General features: G+C 44.6%; 1 protein-coding gene across 7 annotated transcripts in view; it reads right to left on the bottom strand.

Annotated features, from left to right (window-relative positions):
- NCOA2 (nuclear receptor coactivator 2) overlaps nt 1-22243 on the bottom strand; it is a 291581-nt gene that overhangs the window by 56585 nt on the left and 212753 nt on the right. For all 7 annotated transcript variants that reach the window (XM_062188377.1, XM_062188373.1, XM_062188378.1 and 4 more), the window contains 5 exons: nt 13974-14077; nt 10158-10335; nt 5189-5377; nt 3118-3219; nt 2367-2510 (listed from right to left, as the gene is read on the bottom strand). In XM_062188377.1, coding sequence (XP_062044361.1) covers nt 2367-2510; nt 3118-3219; nt 5189-5377; nt 10158-10335; nt 13974-14077 — 717 coding nt within the window. The remainder of the gene's footprint in view (nt 1-2366; nt 2511-3117; nt 3220-5188; nt 5378-10157; nt 10336-13973; nt 14078-22243) is intronic.

The raw sequence follows: 22243 nt of genomic DNA, 5'->3' as shown, positions 1-22243 counted from the left end.
AAACAAAGCCCTCCAGTAGATTTTTATTCAGTGCAAATCAGCATCGCTGATATTACCAGTTTCACAAGTTTGAGTGTCTCCATGGGACTTTCTTTCACTGGGACTTACACACTGTGTAAATCCTTTCATAAGGAACCAAGAAGCCACAGAACTAAGTGTAGAGCATGGCCCTTTAGGAACCAGGAACACAGAAGTGGCCTCAAGGTGATTTCTTAATTTTTATTGTTACTTTTCTTCTTATTTTCTATCAGATCTAGTGAAATGGTAGGTCATAGCATCTGTGTTTTCACTCAGGCTTCCCAAATTAAAAATGGCAGAAGATGTAGATTATTGGTTTATGCGCTTATTTCCAAGATATAAGAATGAACAGGATGAAAAGATGAAGAAAAACTAAGGGTATAGGACATAGTTCATTTACCATGGTTTGTGTATTTTCATAAGTATCTAAAAAGTATACAGTTTAAACACAGTGCACTACTGGTAAATGCCAAGGTCACAGATGCACACTAACTGGATGATGACAAACAAACTCCATTTTCAATAATTGGTCACAAATTTTTTCTGCAAAGACACAGTTGTTGATGTTGAGTTGCATGGTTACTGTACTGCTAAGTCTTTCATGTATACAGCATGGCCCAGGCCAACGCTACATGTGGAGCTCAAGTCTCCTGACCTACTGCATCTGCCAGGGCACAGAGAAGGGAAAAAAAAATCTCCCTCCCCCCTTAGCACTTATTAAAGCAAAAGGTCTTTTGTTTATTATCTCTTAATAGAAAAGCAAAACCCACTTGGAAATAGTAATCCCGTGGAGGGGCCGTTAGGAAGGCAGCATGGTGACCACCAGGTGGGCCCAGCTGGACACCCTACACTGGCTCTTACTGTGTATTACAGAGGGAGTTGCGAGGCCTACCTAGAAGGGACAACGCCACATATAAAGACCAGGGCTGCTACAATTACTGAAAGATGACTCTGAAGTTGTGGCTTTAGTTCCACCTATCCTATGGGGCTGGCATTTTGGTGCAGAATTCTAAAGTCCCAGCCCACAGCACCAGCAGCCCATATGGGCACTAGTTCGAGTCCCGGCTGCTCCGCTTCCGATCCAGCTCTCTGCTATGGCCTGGGAAAGCAGTGGAGGATGGCCCAACTGCTTGGGCCCCTGCACCCATGTGGAAGACTGGGAAGAAACTCCTGGCTCCTGGCTTTAGATCAGCTCAGCTCTGGCCATTGAGACTATTTGGGGAGTGAACTGGCAGTAGAAGACACTCCACTCCACGTCTCTACCTCTCTCTGTAATTCCTTCAAATAAATAAAATAAAATCTTAACAAAATAGACTGTCACCTCAGACAAATCACTTTATCCAGAGACTTTGTTGGTCATCACCTAGGAGGGCGTGGGACCCCACTGTTCCCTCTTCAGGGGATGATTCACTGCTGCAAATTCTGTTTATTCTGCCTTTCAGATTTCTCCTATGATTCACGTGACCTCCCGTCCTTCATCAGTTACAGAGAACAAGGGAGAGAGAGATCTTCCATCTGCTGGTTCACTTCCCCAGATGGCCATATCGGTCAGACCGAAGCCAGGGGTCAGAAGCTTCATCCAGATCCCCCTGGTGGGTGGCAGGGCCCCATATCGGAAGTGGAGCAGCCAGGACATGAACTGGTGTCCACTTGGGATGCCAGTGTCAGAGGCGGCAATTTTACCCACTGTGCCGCAACACCCGTCCCACAGGTGACACTTCTTTAGGTTAGGGATGGTATCTCACCTTTTCAAAAAATTAGTTATTGGATAGGCAGACAGAGAGAGAGCTCCCTTCTGCTGATCCTTCTGACAAATGGCCACTATGACCGGGGCTGGGCTGGGCTGAAGCGGGAGATGGAAAATTCAATCTACGTCTCCCATGTGTGTGGCAGAAACCCAACTACTCGAGCTATCACCACTGCCTCCCAGGGTACTCAGTAGCAAGAAGCTGGAGCCAGGGGCTGGAGATAGGACTCCAATCCATGTGGGCATTGTCACTGCTAGGCCAAATACCCACCCCACTGCCTTATTACCTCATGGCACATCTGGAACACTTGGGGTTAAAGAAGACAATCTCTTTCCTTTCCTCTTTATGTCTTATGACATTATCACCTTCTGTTCTACCGCTTTCCTTCAACACATTCTCTGCCTTACAGGTTCTCCTGTTAACTCTTCCGGCCAGGGGCAACATCTGGACCAGGCAGTACGAGTACAAATGGACACAGGGCATCATCAGACCTTGGTCTCCTGAGGTCAAGTTCAGGAATCACTTTAGACACCAAGCACCCATGGGAAGCAGTTCTTTAGTGAAGTCCACCCCAAGGAAAATGGCACTCAGAGGGCTGACCTTCGTGATGGTGCCTCTTGGCATAGGAGACGGACTCCCCTTCGTGCTGTGCGTGGAACTTCTGAATGCACCTCCTCACCAAGTCCTCCCAGCCGGGCTTCATGGCTGCTCTCATGGTGCTCGTGTCCAGAGAAGTGATCTTGCCTAGTACAACAATAGCAGGCATTACACCTCACACTCATCTATTTTCCTATAGACAGAATTAAATTTTAAATTTAAATAAATGTATTTACAACCATCCCTTGGGAACCATGGAGTACAAATCCCAGGATCCCCCCAGACACCAAAACTCGAGCATCAAGGAGGATGCTCTTATATACTGTTTGCATATGACTACACACACCCCTCCTGTATGGTGTGAATCATCTCTAGGTTATTTGTAATATGGGACACAAGGTACTATGTAAACGACTATACTGTTTAAGGAATGACAAGAAAATCCCGCACATGTTCAATCCATCCAGACACTACTTTTTGTTCCCAATACTTGAAATCTGCAGTTGGCTGGTTGGTTGGATGGAGTTGTGCCTGCCACCGTATTTAGCACAGAAGCACAAGCACGTGGGCCTGCAGGATATGCAGCAGCAGCGTCTCTCGCACGGGCCCTCTGGCTCTGCAGCACCTTTGTCTTAGCAGCAGCCGCTATTATCAGCTCCTTGACAGTCATCTAAACATATTCCATGCATTTCTGAATATGTAAGTACTCTATAATCATGTGGGTTCTTTTGTTGTTGTTGGAAAGCAAACTTACCTTGGAGATCCTGGCGAGTAGTAAAACTTTCTGATGAGGGGAGAATTGGTCTTTCCTTCATGGGCACTCTTCTCGCCACACAAATTAAGCATGACTGCAAATCTTAAATCAGACACATTTATCTTTAGCATATCGGGCTTTTATTAGTGAGTCAGACAAACCCAGGTGTATTTATGAGAGCATAACCCTGTAAATCAGTAAGGCTGAGAGTGACACCACACCACACCTTGACTTCTTTCCTCAAGCACAGGGAGGAAGGAAGACACTGTGTAGGGTGAGGTGGGGTGCGCGGGATCAACTGCCGGAGCTACACACGTGCCAAAAGAACAGCCACCAGCCTGAGCCTCTCCCCGGCGATGGAAAGAAGGGGCTCCTTTCTCCTCCAGGGGCTGAGAGGGACTTCCAGTGTAGCTCACGAAAGGACAACAAGTGAAATCTGATATTCTGCTTTGTCGAGGGTTTGCAACTTTCACAGGAAAACTAGATACACCATCTATCAAGCTATGTAAGTTCGCCAACAATGGCAATATGCAATTTAAAATAAAGACTATAACCTGAGTTTACATGCAAATTTAGAGAACAAATCCCACAGTACTTAGAAAACATAGCATGCACTTGGATGGCTGTACTACAGTTTAGAATCTTGGCCATGGTTAGTTTCTCATACAGCAGTGGTGGGTATTTATTCCTCATCCCACTTCAACTGTTTTCTGTATTGGGGCTCACTTTTGGGGGACAGGGAAATGTTTTAGGCTATTTCAAAAAGTAGTCCTTTCCTCCCTTATTTCATTGATTTATAATTTTATATTTGGGAATGGATTTCTTTCTTTCTCTCTCTCTCTCTTTTTTTTTTTTTTTTTTGACAAGCAGAGTTAGACAGTGAGAGAGACAGACAGAGAGAAAGGTCTTCCTTTTTCCGTTGGTTCACCCCCCAAATGGCTGCTACAGCCAGTGTGCTGTTCAGATGATCCGAAGCCAGGAGCCAGGTGCTTCCTCCTGGTCTCCCATGCGGGTGCAGGGCCTAAGCACCTGGGCCATCCTCCACTGCACTCCCAGGCTACAGCAGAGAGCTGGACTGAAAGAGGAGCAGCTGGGACAGAATCCGGTACCCCAACCGGGACTACAATCCGGGATGCCAGTGCCGCAGGCAGAGGATTAGCCAAGTGAGCTGCGGCACCGGCTGGGAATGGATTTCTTGAACTATATCCAGTAATAGCTGGTATCATAAAATCAAAATATCATCATCCAACTACATAAAATAAAAGCTACATTTTCTGGCACTTGATAATAGATGGATGAATTAGCAGTACTTACCGTATTACATAAAATAGAGTACAATCATTTGATAGTCCATACTTAAGGCAAAAGCTTAATTTTGAAATACTAGTTATCATGACAGTTCTAATACCTCCTTTCCAATAAATTTAAATTAAAAATATTTTAAATAAAAGTGTTAAGTAACTAGCATTCAATGCCAACCATGATTCAGGCACATTTATCTAAATCTTACTGAATTCTGATACGGGTAAAGGTGACTTCCCAAGACAATAAACTGATGTTCAGCAAGGTGAAGGAAGTTCCCTAATGTCTCAAGGCTATTGAATGAATGAAGGGAGAATTGGCCCCCCAGCCTCCACCTCTGTGTACTTTTCTATGGCTGGGGCACATGGTTTGGATTAGATGTTCAAACCCACCCCAAAAGGTTTAACTACTATTGGACCTTCATCAGTATGAAGTCACTAGCCCCACATGACTATACATGTACATTTAATAATGATAATAAAACCCTTAGTCTCCTGGTTGTAGTACTGATTTTTAACATGTGGGCATGGCGGCCACACTGGAGACTTAAGATTTTTCACCTCCATCACTGCAGAAAATTCTGGTGGATGGTGCTGTTCCAGAGTCTTGAAAATTGAATTTATCACAATAATGGTAAAAATGGGAAAGAACAAAGAAACGGCTTTTAATTTTTCCTTTTTGTGATCACTAATTTTGATTAGCAAGTGCGAAGGAAGTAGCAGAGGTAATAATATACCACATGTGACATACTGTAGAGTTTCTGTCCTACCTTCTCCCTCTTCTTTGATGGACTTTGGTTGAGAGACAGCAAAGCACTGCATAGTTTCGTATTTCTGATGTGCTTCCTGGTTATCATGACCCTCCTCCTCTGAGTCAGGCAGAGGTTTCACCAGCATTCGACAGTTGAAGGTGTGGCTGTTCCGCCTGGGGGGCTCACCAGACCAGGAGCCCCCATTCACTGGGCGAGGGAAAAGGAATTGCATATTATAAGGAAACTAGCATTACATTCACTGCTGCTGAATTATCAAAAGTGACACACAAAAAATTGTTATTTAGCTTTATGCTTTTCTAAATATTCGCATAATCTGGATGCAAAAAAATAATCTTAAAAATTCTCGGGATTTTCAAAATGTCTTTATATTTCGACTCTTCATGCTGACTGCTGCCTTTCAAGTTTGGGCCTTGAATATCAATTACTAGAATACTAGAGTTGTCTAATTTGGGGTCTTCCTAACTTGGTTTCTTAGAAATTTAGTTCAATCCACATTCATTCCAGTTTTTAAAAATGTTTTAAAAATTTATTTATTTTCATTTTTATTAGAAAGGCAGAGAAACATTAAGAGAAAGAGACATGGACACAGACAGAGAGAATATCTTGTAGCTGCTGGTACACTCCACAAATGCCTGCAACAGCTAGGGCTGGGCCAGGTCGAAGTCAATCCAAGTCTCCCATATGGGTGGCAGGGACCCAAACACTTAAAATATCATCTGGGGGCTGGTGCCATGGTGTAGCAAGTAAAGCCACTGCCTGCAGTGCCGGCATCCCATATGAGTGCCAGTTCGAGACCCAGCTGCTCCACTTCCGATCCAGCTCTCTGCTATGGCCTGGGAAAGCAGCAGAAGATGGCCCAAGTCCTTGGGCGCCTGCACCCACGTGGGAGACCCCGAAGAAGTTCCTGGCTCCTAGCTTCAGATCGGCCCAGCTCCGGCCGCTGCTGTAAATTGGGGAGTGAACCAGTGGATGGAAGACTGACCTCTCTCTCTCTCTGTAACTCATTCAAATCATAAATAAATCTTTAGGGAAAAAATCATCTGCTGCCCCCCAGGGTATGCATTAGCAGGAAGCTGGGTGGGAATTGGGGTAACAGAGACTTGAACCCGAGCATTCCAACAGAGGATGCAGGTGTCCCAAGCAGTGTCTTGACAGCCTGACACCACCCACGTATTCTGCTCCTGTAAGTGGCACCAATTCTAGTATACATTAAATTGTCTCAAGTGATTTAGTCTTCATCAGGAGACCGAAGGCCATTTAAACTTAAGTCTCGCCCACTAGAATCACTCAGCCATCTAACTATACGTTTCACATTCTCCAGCATGAGCCTCCCCACATCTCGCCAGACTCAGTGTCACGAGGACATCTGCTCCTGTTGGTCCCCTAACTGAAGTATCAGGGCTTCCTCTACTTCTCCCTCCCAAGGTTCTCATGCTCAAAGGCTGAGCATCTGGACTCATCAACTACACCATGCACCCCATACCTCCTTTTCCAGATCTTTCTTTTCTCAAATTTTACAGGAAGTACATTTATATACATACACACTGAATATATAAAATTATATAGATACCTATATATAGAAATATATAGAGAGAGGGATATAATTTTTTAAATATTTATTGTTATTTCCAATTTAGAGTAACAAAAAGGGACACACATGAGCAGAGAGAGAGAGAGAGAGAGAGAAAGAGAGAGGTGTTTTCCATCTGCTGGTTCATTCCATCTGCTGGTTCATTCCCCAAAAGGCCACAATGGCCAGGGTTGAGCCAGGCTGAAGCCAGGAGCCATGAACTTCATCTAGGTCTCCCATATGGGTGCAGGGGCACAAGGACTTGGGCCATCTTCTGCTGCTTTCCCAGGCCATTAACAGGGAGCTGGATGGGAAGTGGAGTAGCCGGGACTCAAACTGGCACCAATATGAGATGCTGGCTTTGCAGATGGTGGCTTTACCTGCTATGCCACAGCACTGGTCCCAGAATATAATGCTCTAAAGATTTATTTATTTGAAAAGCAGATTGACAAGAGGGAGAAAGAGGCAAGAATGGAGGGACGGAGTGGAGGAGGTGGGGAGATAGGGAGCGAGAGGGAAAGGGAGAGGGAGAGAGAGAGGGAAAAAGGGGGACAGGGAGAGAGGGAGAGAAGGGAAGAGGGAGAGAGAGGGAGAGGGGGAGAGGGAGAGAGGGGAAGAAGGGGACAGGGAGAGCGGAGGGGAGAGGGGAAGAAGGGGAGATGGGGAGAGGGAGAGAGGGGGAGAGGGAGAGAGGGGAAGAAGGGGAGAGGGGGAGAAGGAGAGGGGGAGAAAGAGAGAGAGAGTCTACCATCTGTTGTTTTGCCCTCCAAAATGGCTGCAAGTCAGGGCTGGGTCAGACTGAAGCCAGGAGCCAGGAACTCCATCTGGGTCTCCCACATGGGAATCAGAGACTCAAGTACCTGGGCCATCATTTGCTGCTTCACAGATACATTAACAGGAGCTGGATCAGAAGGGGAGTAGCTGGGTGTTGAACCCGTGCTCTGACACTGGATGTGGGTGTCTCAGGTTGTTACTTAACCTGTTGTGCCACAAAGCTTGTTCCAAGTACATATTTTGTAACTTGGCTATTTCTGAATTATATTAGTCTTTTAAAACTGTTTTACATACATTTCCTCAACAAGACTGAAAAATATTTGAGGATGGTGCTAATATCACTTCTTTTTAAATGAAAAAGTACTTTGAACTTCTATTTTAGCATCAAAATTAAAATATATACATAAACATTTTTCAAGAAAGATGAAGGAACTACATCCTGTTTTGAGGGGGGAGGACTAGGGAAAACTTTGAGAGATGAAGAATCACTAATTTGGGGAATTAAAAGGGTGTTTCAGGATCACTAGATCAATATGTGAGGAAACAGTCAAATACTAGAACTAGCATCAGAACCAACGCTAACTCGCATTTTGGTGTTCTTTTCTTTACCATTCCATATATTTTATATAAAAATATTAGGACTTGGAGGACAATGAAATGGGATGAGTCTTAAGATAAGCTAGCACACTCTGCAGAGTCTCCAGCTAGAGAAACTCAGGACACGTGCGCGTTATTGGATCCAATGTTAGAGGAGGGACAAAGGAAACAAATCCTAGAAAGAAAAAAGTAAACATCAAGTTCATTGTCAGAAATTACTTAAGCATTATAGAAGGAAGCACAGCTAGCTCTATGTCTCTGCAGACATTTGGACAGTTTATTTCAGCATCAACAATTTTTAAAAGGATTTACACAATGGAGACTACATAGAGTAAGAAAGGAGAAAAGAGTTCTTATTAACTCAGGTTAATAAGTTGAAAGTTTATAAAAAGGTACAATATGAGGTAAGGCAAAGAACTCTTTAGACAAGTGAATTAATAAGTATATGTCCTTTGAGGAAGTCATAAAATTACTGAAGAGATCTGAAAATACTAGCTAGCTACTTGAAATAAGAAATCCCATTTTCTTATTCATTTCCTAGATAATATAATAAAGGAACCCCACACAGGTATTACAGTCACTGTGAGCTAATGGTTACACATCAAGGAAAAGGTATGTATCCTAAAGGAATTTAAAAGGAACCTTTTCCTATTTCTATGAACAGTTTTAAGAAAAGGAACAGAAATACTTGCCAACTCAGGACCTTATTCCATTATAAAATATGTACTTTTTTTTTTTTTTTTACCTGTGAAGATGTTCTCAGCAACACCAGTTTAAGTGACAATATTAAAAAAAGAACCACTTTTGGGGTCAGCATTGTGGCAAAGCAGGTTAAGCTGCTGCCTCTGATGCTAGCATTCCATACGAACGCTGGCTTGAGCCCTGGCTGCTCCGTTTCTGATCCAGCTCCCCGCTAATGCATCTGAGAAAGCAGCAGATGATGGTCTTAGTACTTGGGCCTCTGCCACCCACATGGGCAACCTGAATGGAGTTCCAGGCTCTTGGCTTTAGCCTGGTCCAGCCCTGGACATTGAGGCCGTTTGGGGAGTGAATTGACACATGGAAGATGGATCTCTTTGTCTTATAAATAAATAAATGGATAAACGAATGAATGAATGAATAAATATATAAAACCACTTTGTATTTGCATTTTGGTGTTCTTTTCTTTACCATCCCATATATTTTATATAAAAATATTAGGACTCGGAGGACAATGAAATGGGATGAGTCTTAAGATAAGCAAGCACACTCTGCAGAGTCTCCAGCTAGAGAAACTCAGGACAGGTGTGCATTATTTGATCCAATGCTGGAGGAGGGACAAAGAAAACACCTTGTTTTATATTTATGTACTCTAGAGCAGCAATGAGGTGGGCCCCTGCTGTCAATCACTGCTTCAGAACATAGCACTGTATCATCACACACACTCTCAATAGTAAAGTAAGATGAGGAAGTCAGGAAATGGGTTAAGGAGGCAGCATCTCACAATGACACCAGCAGGGCCACGGTAGAGTCTGTGATGCCAAACAGCCCATGACTGGTGACATTAAATTTCTCCATGTGTTTCAAGTTCCTTGAAAGTTTTAGACTGTCATATACATAATACTTTTCCATGTGCAGGATTCAGAATGAGCTGAGCCTTGAACTTCTCATGACCTGCTGTTTTTCAGATGGTCATGGAGAAAATGGACAAAATTGAGTTGGCTGGCAATGGATAGGGCGGGGCAATTTGTCACCTTACCGAGAAAGCAACAAAACAAACTCCATGAAACAAGCAGCCATGAGTACCTGCCCTCTGAATCATTTCTTATTCTTGAAACACAGTATCAAAACAATCATTCATTCCAGGGCAGTATCTTAAGATGTCCTTTTTCCCACGCTCCTAAGTTTAAAAGCTGAACACAAGCAGCTCAAAGAAGCCACTCCAACTGACGCAATTGGTTCTATTTTGCCCTCTCCAGCCAAGAAGGTGTGTGTGTGTCTGGAGGGGGGGGGGTGCTGAGGGAGACCCAGTGGACAATCATTTACCTATAGACTTTGGCAGCAGGTTTCTGACAAATTCTGTGTGGTCCCCAACATGCAGGATGCTATATACACTTTTGTTCATCAGCTCTTCTTGGTTATACCTTAGATATTGTGTCACATTCTCTGAAACAAACACCACGTTGCCTTCCAGGTTCACTACAAAGAAGAACCCATCAAGGGCCTAGGGAAAAGGCACAGACTGTATTAGACGGAATGGAACATAAAATCATTTGCAACAGTTAAGAGGGGAATGCTCCCTTAAGGGAAACGAATTCACAGAACAAGAAAAAGGGAGCTACACTTCTCCCCTCTCCCACTTCTCAGAAACAATTAACACCTTCTTTCTCAGTGAAACAGAAATTATTACGTCTTAGGAAGTGGGAGCGAGCTCAGATCAGGATTCTTTGTCCAAAAAAAAAAAAAGACAAAGATAAACTCTTAATTTATCAGGAGATAATTACTGCCAAGTGGAAATGTACAGGGATTCATCTGTGTTTTCGAACAAGATGGATAAACTCCACAGGGCCAAGGACAACTTTTATGAACTCAAATGGAAGGAGGGGTCATTGATAATTTTTCTTCAGTTTGGTGGGGGGGGGGTGAGAAAACCCTCAAATTTTACTACTTTTAAAGCTGTCAGGGTTTAAATGAAGAGGATCGCAGATGGTCTTAGACCTTTGGAGAAACATCGGTCTTTCACTGTTGGTTTCGCTCACACATGGAAAGGGTCTTGGAGTGTCTGACTTCTGGGGAGCTCCAACACTGTAGGGTTCGAGAACTGTGCCCTTGTTTATCACCCGCTGTCCAGATGAACACACATCCCCTAAATACCAGCAGCACACTTCCTCAACAGATTCCTAGCTTTCCTCTTTGCGTCATCCCAGTCTAGTGAAGAGACAAAGGTCTAGGATCATTCAGGAGCACAGTTAGCAGCAATACCCAGGGAGCGGTTTTTTTTTAATATTTACAATTTACTTAAGTGACAATCGAGGCTCAACAAGGGGTTAAGTGACCCAAGATGTTACAAGAGTGGCAGTGCTGGACAGGAATCTGCATGGACTGACCCTCAAGCTCAGGCTTTTAGCTCCGAGCCCCAGGGCTCGCCTTCAATATCCGCCCCAGTCTGTGTACCATCGTGTGTGCACTGGCGACGGAGGGTCAGGGTTCAGGGACTGTCTCCTTTTTGCTTGTCAGAGCTCTGCTTTATAGACAGGTTGGGTGATCAGGACTAGAAAGGGCTTGACACTGATCAGTCATACCTAGGGCCACGGCCACCTAATGGAGCCAGCATCTGCCACTTGGTCTCTCCACAATACTCACTTATCACTACTTTTAACAAGAATGTTACATGTATGCACCCATGTAAGTGAGTGGGGATGGGGACTAAAGTGTTTATGTTTTCCCTAATTTGACTTTTCCTAAAGTTATAATTTAACAAGCCCCCACTTTGTGAGCTATCTTTGAATGGACTCCAACTTTGACTAATTTAATTCTTTTTTTATAGTATTATTAAAACTAAACAATCCAAAAATAAAACAAAGTGATCTCAAATAAGGATTGCCCATAAAGCACTCGTGGAAACTTTTTGTTTTTGATGTAATTTCAGTTGGTTTTTTAAAGCTTTCCCTGGATACTGTCAGGTTTTCTCAGTGGTATAAGCCACAGGCAGGTCCAAGCAAGACTACACACCAGTGCCTTCCATAGTAGGCTGGCAACAACAACTCTGGAAGACCATGTGCAAGCGTGTGCACCAGCAGAGGGGATCAGAAGGAGTCAGTTAATTAGTTATATTCCAAGTGTCCCTTTGAAACTCCCTGCTTCTGATACACAATTGACAGCAATTTTCATAAACATATTCGCTTCTGCCACTTTGAAAGTATATGTTGCTTCCTATTGTTTTGCACCATGGTAAAAAGACCGGCTTGTGGTGTGGTAAAACTGAAAGAATAAACTGTTTCGACTCATAGAACTGTGTTTTCTTTAAGCTCACTGTGATATTCTCTGATGAAAAGAGCTGACATTTGGTTTTGCTGCCTAGCAACCACTATGCGATGATGTAAGCATGAGTGTGCATCTATGCCCAGGAGCGGCTCCACGAGAACATGCTTTCTCTGCATCAGTGACTACACGTAAACAGGGATACAGATTTAAATTCAAGCCATTAGTCACGGGAGTTCAGCGTTACCTCCTTTACGTATTCAGCACGCAAGTTCTACTGCACAGGTACTTGCTCAATGCACTGAATTCTCAGAAGACTGTTTTGAAACAGCAAACATGTTGGCTCTGTTTCATGCGATCAGACTCACTGACAACTATCAATCTCATTTTTAGAATTAATGGGCTCCCTTGCAAAGGGTCTGAGTCACAGCTTTGTGGTTACTCCGAGTACTGTTTAGAAAATTCAGGTCTTTGTGGGAGTTTCCACTCCGTCCCCCACATCCTAGATCTAAGGAATAAACACAGATAGAGGGACACTGTTCTACTGTAATAGTTTAGACTACCACAGTTGTCAAATTAATGCTTCATTTACAACGACAAGTTCTTTCCAGAGGGATTCACCCACTCTTTCATGGAAGTCTACTCAGTGCACCTGGCTGTACTATTATTCACTGCCTGCTTCTAAGAACGGAGTGGGAAGCAGAACTCTCCGGCCTCCCACTGCCTTGTTGACTATGGAAAATCAGGTTAAGTGTGTTTTGTTTTTTCCCTAGAAATTGGGGTTGAATGTTTTCAAGCCAGTGATTCAAGAGAAGATAAACAAGGCCCAGCACTTCTGGCCAGCAGGTCTGGCCCAGGGAGTGTACTCTGCCATTTCTAAATACAAAGCCTGGGTCACATGATCTTCCTGTGTCCTCCCGGCCCCCAGTTAGTGGCTGATTTTCACAGAATTAGGATGGGATTTTTCTAATAATAAAACTCATCAGTTAGATGAAATAAAAAAAAAAAGGTAACAAGGTGGAGAGACTTTTGGTTGTCTTTGGTTTAAAAATCCATCTCTCTTCTCTGCGTGCGGCTGCTGCAGCCAGCTAATTCCACGACGACAAGCCTGCAAAGCTGCTGGCTACGCAGGACCTCTCAGCGGCGGCTTCTCGCGAGCACAGATGATATAATTTATGTCTGAGGGTTTCTCCATTGGTATATAGTCACTGCCCTTTTTTTCCTCCTCATCTTACTGTAGCCTATACTTTGAATTTTTATTTTGGAACAGATATGGTAAAGCATTTGGTGTTTAGTACTAGTTAGTAAAACAGGAAAACTAGACTTTACAAATTCTAGACAGTCATAAAGCTGCCTAAGGTTAATAAAATATGGGCAGTTAAGACCAACCATTGTTACTCTTAGGCTTATCTTAAAAGTTCTGCCTATTATTTAAATTTTCATTTTTATGAGACAAATAAGCTAGTCTGAAGGCCCATAAATAAAAAGCTTTAACTCCCTCTTTAGTCTCCAGATTTTAACCTTTATACATAGGTATATGAACACAGCACACATACAATTTAAAAATCAGGGAAACATTTCAAACTAAAACATCACGGAATTTAATATGATTTGTGAATATGATTTTCCATAATGAATACTCAACTGGTGCTTAAAACCTGTCAATCTCTGTTCTAATCTACTTCATTTAATTCTATATATTGCTGATTTCAAGCATAGGCATGGTGGAAGGAGGAGCTGGAACGGAGAGATACATACGTCCGTACTAGTAAGCTCACGAAGTCTGTAGGTGGATTCTCTTTCAATCGCCTGCACCTGAAATCAAGTGTAAGTGTGTGAAGAGGGACAGAACCAGCAGAGGAGATGGAAGGCACTAGCTACCTCCAGCATCATGGGCCCCAGCGCATCCTTGTCGATGACACCCTGCCCGGTGGACGACACGTCGGACTTCTGCACTTCATCTATGTTGGCAGCTGCTGCTTTCTCTGCAACAAACAGAGGCGCAAGTAAACGGCAGGGCCATTCCAAGGACAGCGTGACAGAGAAAAATATTTTTACTGTACTGATTTGCAAAATCCTAGTGGGATCAGATGTGGCTATAAAAGTTAGAACCCGGCCCCGCTGCCCCCGAAGAGGGGAGACTGCTGGAAGCAGGAGCCAGAACATTTAACTCTTCACCCCGGAACCTATGGCTTGGATCCCCTTTCAGGCTGCTGAGAAAATGAGTTTAGAGGTTTCGTGCTAGTCCCTGACAGTCGTTTTTTCTGGACTACGAAATCATTATATACTATGGCACAATTAGTTTCTACTCAAGGGACTCCCTAAACTAGGATAAAGGAACTGAGAAGCATAACCAGCAATGTAGTCGCGCACATGTGAAGAAATGACAAGGAGTCCTCACTCGCTATGGCTGCTCCCACGTGACACACAACAATGTCTGCCTCGACTTTTATTGTTCCACTTGTACTCACAGTCATAGATCAGGAAGGATTTGGTCCCTAACTTGTCCAAGGTGCTTCAAGATTTAAAGGAGAAGGGAGGGGCCCCCATCAGAGGCATGTAGACAATTTCAGTGGTAGCTTTTCCTAGGACAGGGTGCATAAAACATACCCTTGGATGGAAATGTGCAAGGCGGCTTTCAGGCCCACAAGGCCTGGGAAGACACTCCACTGCAGAATGAGCCTATTCTGTGAAAATGCTCAAAGAAAGAGATGTATTTTTAAAAAAGATTTATTTATTTATTTGAAAGTTAGAGTTACAGAGAGAGAATCTTCCATCCACTGGTTCACTCCCCAGTTGGCTGCAAAGGAAGTGGAGCAGCTGGGACCCGAACCATTGCCCATATGAGATGCCAGCACTGCAGGAAGTGGCTTTACATGCTATGCCAGTGCCAGCCCCAGCATTTGTTTTTAATTAAAGATTTCTCTTATTTATTTGAAAGGCAGAGTTATAGAGAGACAAGGAGAGAGGTCTTGCATCTGCTGGTTCCCTCCCCAAATGGTAGCAATGGCCAGGGCTAGGCCAGGATGAAGACAGGAGTCTGGAATTCCATCAGGTCTCTCACATGGTGGCAGAAGCCCAAGCACTTGGAAACCACTGCTTTCTCAGGTGCATTAGTAGGGACCTGCACTGGAAGTGGAGTGGCTGGGATTGGAATGCCAGTGACACAGGCAGTGACCTAAACCACTGCGTCACAATGTCGGCCCTAAGAGAGACATCTTTACCAGCATCTGTGCAAACCAGCTATGTGCAAACCAGATTATTTGTAGTTGAATAAATTATATCCCTGTTTAGCCTGCAGGCTCTTATTGTTATTACCCACACATAAAAGAAAACTGGACCAATTTCACACTCAGAATCATTCTTTCATGACCTGGGTATAATTTTCTTTGTGAAAAATATTCCATATGGTTATTTTCAAAATATGTAAAGACTAATTTGTATTTTAAAACCTAGAAAAGGGAAACTATGCAGGTTTTCCAATTTTGGTCATTTCCTTGGTGGAGAGCTTCCACAAGGTACACTGATCAGGAAAGATAACTTGCGTAGTTCAACTCTACACTTAGCCACTCGGCAGAGTTCAGATTCAGCAAGTCAGCCCAGCTTTCCAAGGCATCAGATTCCTTATCTGCCTCCTGCACAGCATGCATTCTACAAAGAGTAGTCGGGACAAAATGTAAAACCCACTTTATGGGCCAGTGTTGTGGAGTAGCAGGTTAAGCCTCTGCCTGTGACATTAGCAACCCATATGGGTGCCAATTTGTGACCTGGCTGTTCCACTTCTGATCCAACTCCCTGCTAATGCACCTGGGAAAGCAGCAGAGGATGGCCCAAGTGCTTGACGCATGTGGGAGACCCAAAAGAAATTCCTGGCTTTGGCTTGAGCCAGCCCTGGCCACTGAGCCCATTTGGGTAGTGAACTAGCTGATGGAATACGTCTTTTTTCCTCTCTCTGTAACTCTGCTTTTCAAATAAAAAATAAATCACACACACACACACACTTTAGAAACTACAGAGCCGCTTATAGATGTAACTTCCCACTGGCACATAGTATTTTGATTTGTTCATTCTTCCTTACTTTCACACACAGCAATTCTCTTACTGCTAGTGATGAGCAGACCACATCCCCCCTTTCAACTACTCTGCCACACTGCTGAGCTGCCTCCTTAGACCCATGGACTGAGGACTGCCTACAACACGGAGAGAGGACATCGCTGACAGCTTCTCCACTCAGGATTGCGCACATTTGCTGGTCCTCGCTCGCTGCCCTCTGTTGCCGCTGCCTTCCCTAGCTCTTCGTGGCCAGTCCCTTCATTCTGGCTCCACCTGCAGGCGTGGTCCCGGCCCATTCCCTCAGTCTGTCCTTCCCAGGGCAGGGAACGTCTCCGGTGCCCCAGCTGTGGGATTGACTCAGCCAGTTATTACACAGAACGCTCACCCTTCACTTTCCGTAAAAATAATCTTTTCTTCATTGCCAAACAGATAATATACAGATGGACACTGGGGCCTGTTGTGCAGTTTGGTTCACTCTGTAAGGCTATGGGTTTCCCTTCAGGTTCTGCTTGCTTTTCCACCTACCAGGCCGGGGGTAGAACTTGCACCATCGCCTGCCGCTTCCTCGTATGCCCCGAGGATGTTTGCTTTAGGAGCTGTGCTCGGTTTCCCCCAGGATCGCTGTCCATGCTGCTCTCTGTGGAGCTTCCTACGAGGTGCACAGGGCCTGGGAAAACCCCACAGCTTTGCCCTGAGCAGGCCCCGACATGCCTCAGACCTAGGGATCCCCGGGTTTCACCAACCAAAAGTCATGCAACAGGTCTTGCGGAGATTTATGTGGTCCCACTGCACTCTCATTCCATCATGATTATGATTATGATTTTTGTTTTGCTTTTTGTGCTCTGGCAGTAATGTGTAGGAGCAGGGGACTGACATCCCAAGGAAGAGAGATTTGCAGACTTCCCCCTGCTTCTTAACTACCCACTGGGGTAATGCTGTGCCATCAGTGAAATCTCACCGAGCAGCAGTGATGGGCTCCCAGGAGCAGCAGCCCTCCCGGCAAGGGTCCATGAGAATTTGCAGTGGGAACATGCTTGTGGACTGCAGGGGCTCTGCAGGAGATTCTGATATGGGTTCTAGGAGGGAGTTCCCGTTCTCCGTCCTCAGGAACAGGAGGCCACCTCCACCAACAGGTGCTGTGTGCACCTGGATCCCCAACAGCCAGCACTGTCCCTGCTGCAGAGCAGGTGTTCACCACACATTTGGTGGCTTCCCGACAGACTAGGTGCCCACTGGCACTTACTCCCACAGGACTAAGTGGAGTAGAGGCGCATGGGGAGGGAACGGATTTTCCCTGCCAGCCTTGCCAGCCCCCCAGGGTAGAGGGAGAGGAACTGGATAGGTGGACAAGGTCAAGTAACAGTGGAAAGTGTTCCCGGGAACTGGTCTTAGGTGATGAACCATCCTGCCTTACCAGAGTTAGTAAGCTTCAAGGCATCTGACATTTTCTCAGGCCCCATGTTCTATTCTTCCACTGCTACAATCAGTTGTTTATAATTCTTAAAGAATGGGCTTAATTGAGGTTGGTGCTGAAGGAGATGTGAGGCAACAGCTGCTCACCAGAAAGGCAACCCTAAACCTATCACCAACTGCGAGAGCCACCAGGCTGTTTCTCATAGAATGTTCTGCCATCACCACGGCAGCCAATTCCTGTTTTCTGAGATGTCAGCACCAATGCTGAGTTTTAGGGCAAAATAAATACAAAACAATGATGTCTGTGATAATGTACTGCCCAGTTTTTTAGAGACAATCACTGGACTTTGTTAGCGTTTGTACTCTGAGAATCAGAGCATCTTTCTGAGGGTGTGTAATCATCAATTAGCACGTGCACAACTCAATCAGGCAGGCTCCGGAACACTGCTAAGTCCTCATGCTGGAGCATCCTAAATACTCCAGCAACGTGCCCGAGGAAAGGGCCTTCGACTCTTAGCAAAAAGCATGCAGGATCACCACAAACCTGTACAGAATCTGATTTTCAGGTCTTTACAATTTAGGGTGAGGGCTTAAAATTTATCAGGAGATGATTCAGATCACGCATAACAAGTGTTTGGAGCACTACTGGACAGGCTGGATGAAAATAATAACCACTCTGAAAATTCTTCCTAACAGCAAAACACACTGTTTTACATGCATGCACACACACACACACACACTGGTTCATCTGCTGGTTCACTTCCCAAATGCCACAATGGCTGGATCTGGGCCCATCCAAAGCCAGGAGCTCCATCTGGGTCTCCCATGTGGGTACAGGGGCCCAAGCACATGGGCCATCTCCTGCTTCTTTCCCAGGCATATTAGCAGGGAGGTGATCAGGAAGTGGAGTAGCCAGGACTCGAACTTAACCTGCTAAGCCATAACGCCGGCCCCCGACTTTTAAAGATAAATCTTTAAAAGGAAAAAGCGGCCGCCAATACCAGTGATAGAGGATGAGTGGCCTTATCTGAGCTGACATGAGGAAACAGAACAGTTCCATGGGATGAATCCACAGCCTCTGACCTCCAGCACAGCCAGGGCTCTGCACCCAGTGGAAGGGGTGTGAACAGCCCTTGTCAGCAGAGGAGTCACACTTTAGCCAGGAGGGTGACATGCTTACTCCAGAACCAAATGACAGTGACACATGGCTAAACTGCAAGGAACCAAACTTTAAGTTCACAGAAGAGAGGGGAATTGCGGGGCGTAGCTGGAAGCGTTTCACATACACTGGAACTGAGCTGCATCTGGCCAGAGGTGCAAATGGACAGAAACAGGGAAACAGATGGCCGTGGAGAAATCTCCGTCTGGCCTTGAAAGCCAACGGGGAGGAATAAGCAGCAGCACAAGTGTGCCCAAGCAGGGGCTCGAGCGACCTCACTGAAAATGAAAGCAACAATATCACGATATCACGTGGGATTCTTTTTTTTTTTTTAGACAGAGAGAAAGGTCTTCCTTTACCGTTGGTTCACTCTCCAATGGCTGCCACGGCCAGTGCGCTGCTGCCGGTGCACCGTGCCGATCTGAAGCCTGGAGCCAGGTGCTTCTCCTGGTCTCCCAAGCGGGTGCAGGGCCCAAGGATCTGGGCCATCCTCCACTGCACTCCCGGGCCACAGCAGAGAGCTGGACTGGAAGAGGGGCAACCGGGACAGAATCCGGCACCCCGATCAGGACTAGAACCCGCTGTGCTGGCGCCGCAGGTGGAGGAGTAGCCTTTTGAGCCGTGGCACTGGCCATCAACGTGGGATTCTATTAATGGAACACGTGACCTGAAAGAAAACTCCAAAGGAGCCTGTAGAGTAACTTTCTAAAAATGCCACCATATGTACCTAAGTGTTATTTACATATATTAAGAGATGGGAAATTTTCACTATGCATAAAGAAAATAAATAAGAGACACAGGCTAAAGAATTCAGAGCTTTTTACTCCTACCCTCACAAGAATGTGTGGAATAGAGGTATTTTCTGTTAATTTGTCATCTATTCAATTCTCTATTGAATTTGCACTTTGAACATTTCTCACTATTAAAAAAGGAAAAAAAATCAATAATGTGAAGTGATAGAAAACCCTCAGAAATATGGCTTTACCAATGTAATTGGAATCTAAATTAAACTGGCTCTGAATTTATGTTCTTTGGGCACTTTTCAGGAAGTAATGTCCACCGCTGTCCATGTTCAGCTGAGTCTTGGAACAGGAGGAGGAAGGGCAGGGCACGGAAGGGGGAAGACGTGCAGGGCTCCTCGGAGCTGCACTAGCATGTTAGCTGGACATACACTGATATTTTTATGCACCAGATATAAATAAGCTTACATGTTTAGATATATTTATACTTCTGTAAGTACAGCATTACTACAGTAAAACACACTGTTTAATATTCTTAAATTAGGCCGTTTTCACAGCGGTCACAAGCTATATTTAGTTTTCTATATTTTGCATCCATTAACCATAAAAATAGTTACCAAAATATCCTTCAGTAAAGTCAGTAGCAGAAAGCGAGGCTCAGAGTTTCATAGGATCAAAGCCCCGAGGAGCTCTCCAATCAGAGACAGAGATGATAAAATCACATTTTCAGAGCCTGAGAAGAGCATGCTCCTCCAGGCCTGGACTTCACCGTTCCTTCCTGCTCTACTTTAACCACTAAGTTACTTTTTTACGTGAAGAATACAACCTAAGACAATAAGAACAAACATAACAACTCTCCTACTTTTCTTCTTCAGTTCCAGAAAGATTTTAAAAACCACAGCTATGATCTTTTCCACAGTAGAGACCTCCAGGAGCACAGCCCTGATGGGAGAGGTTGTCCAAGGCTGCGCCGGCGCCCGGCCTGTCCTCTCCTGCCCGGGGAAGTACTCCAGAAGTGGCCCTCCCGGGCCCCCCCTCCATTTGCCTGCACTCCAGAAACCCAATACCCATTAATTAGATCTCCAGTTTAAAAGCAAAGAACAAAACCCCAGCTCTTCAGGGACCATGTTGAGATGAGTCACACCACAAACTGGAGGAAAGTCATTAGTATTATATTCCATATGTTTTTTTTCCATAAGTAATTATTATTCGTGTTTGCTCTCAGAACAAAAGGAAAGGTGAACAGGGAAGTGTATCATCTCTAGAAATAGAACTGACTTTAAAATGCAAGGAAAAACATATTTTTTGAAGCAGCTGGATTAAATTGCTCTTTATTATTGGCATGTATAGGCATAAATTTGAAAGTAAAATTCCAGTTTTCTGGTGAGAATAGCAACAAATCAGAAACTGATTCCGGCAAAAAAATTAATGTATTAAAGAAAAGCAGAATTAGACATTTTAAAATTATGAAGTGACATTTCTTAAAAAACCCTTTATACATTCTTCAAATTTATTGTTCACTGGGTTTTTTTTGTTGTTGTTAATGTATTGAGTCTCCTATCAGTGAATCCTGTCTATCTGTCAATAACTAAGCTAAGAACATACACTCAAAGACTCTCCACAGAGCATTAGTGAACAGAGCCCTCTCGATTCCCAGGTGGGCAGTCCTGGCTCCAGGGACAGCCACATAATTGTCCCAACTCCAGTGGCAGCAGTGGCAGCCACCGCTGACTACTTAGAAACCTAAATGCCGTTTCATGTTTGCCCGTTGTGGGGACAGCAGGATATTGTCATTACAGTAGAAGCTGATACTTCCTTCTTTTTCCTGGGGATCATCTGAAGAGACTGTGGAAATTAAGTCTGTCGTTAGAAAGTCTAAACCTAACCAAGTCTCACTCACGCTGCACAGAGAGCTGAGGGAGACACCCCACAGTGTTCACACGTACAGAGGCATTCTGGCACTGCCTGTGCATACACACCCCTGACACGGAAGGCCAATGACGTCAGTGTTAGGTTTGGTCAAGCCTGATCATCGCTGCTTTCACTGGAACGCTATTCTTTGAAACATAAAGGTCTTTAGCTAAAACGGAACCTGGTGCTTTGTGCAGATTGAATAATTAATTCTCCTGTTTCAAAATGAGTAAAAACCACTCATCCAGAAATCTACCAGTTTTTCCCAGTGGACCGATGTCAAATACAAATCTAATCACTTCCACAACAAATTTTAAGTCTCTGCTGGGAATCCATCCACAAGTGCCCTCTTTTCTGGTACTGGGGAGCAGGAGGGTTCAGGTGAAGTGACTCTGACGTGCAGCAGCAGCAAGAGCCACGCAGAGCCAGGGCATCTCTGGAACAGACAGGCAGTTTCTGGACAAGCACTATAGATTCAGTACTACAGGAAAAGTTATGCAGCATCCTAAAGGTTCTAGAAGGTAAAACGAGAGAATTATGCATCTGCACCCAACTAAAATTAGAAAAGCTGCCATATGGCTCTGTGAAGCCAGCAGCACATTCTTATTCATTAGGAAGCATTCTGCTAACATAAAAACACAGGGCCCTTCCTGTGCTCTCCAAATGTGTTTATCTTTTCAGCATTAATGCACTATATATCATCAAGCTGCTGAAATCTCCTGCCGTGCATATTAAAAACGCGCAGCTGCACTTTCTTTAGTAGTGGGAGGAACCTAAGCTCCAAGTTGCCTCCCTCTCCCTCTCCGACACTGAGCTTCTTGTTAACATATCATGATTTCCCTTCAGCATGAAGAAACGGCGGAATTAACCAATCT

The sequence above is a fragment of the Lepus europaeus genome, chromosome 4 (genome assembly GCF_033115175.1).
Source record: "Lepus europaeus isolate LE1 chromosome 4, mLepTim1.pri, whole genome shotgun sequence".
NCBI classification, from domain to species: Eukaryota; Metazoa; Chordata; class Mammalia; order Lagomorpha; family Leporidae; genus Lepus; species Lepus europaeus.
This window is presented reverse-complemented; position numbering and strand designations above follow the sequence as displayed.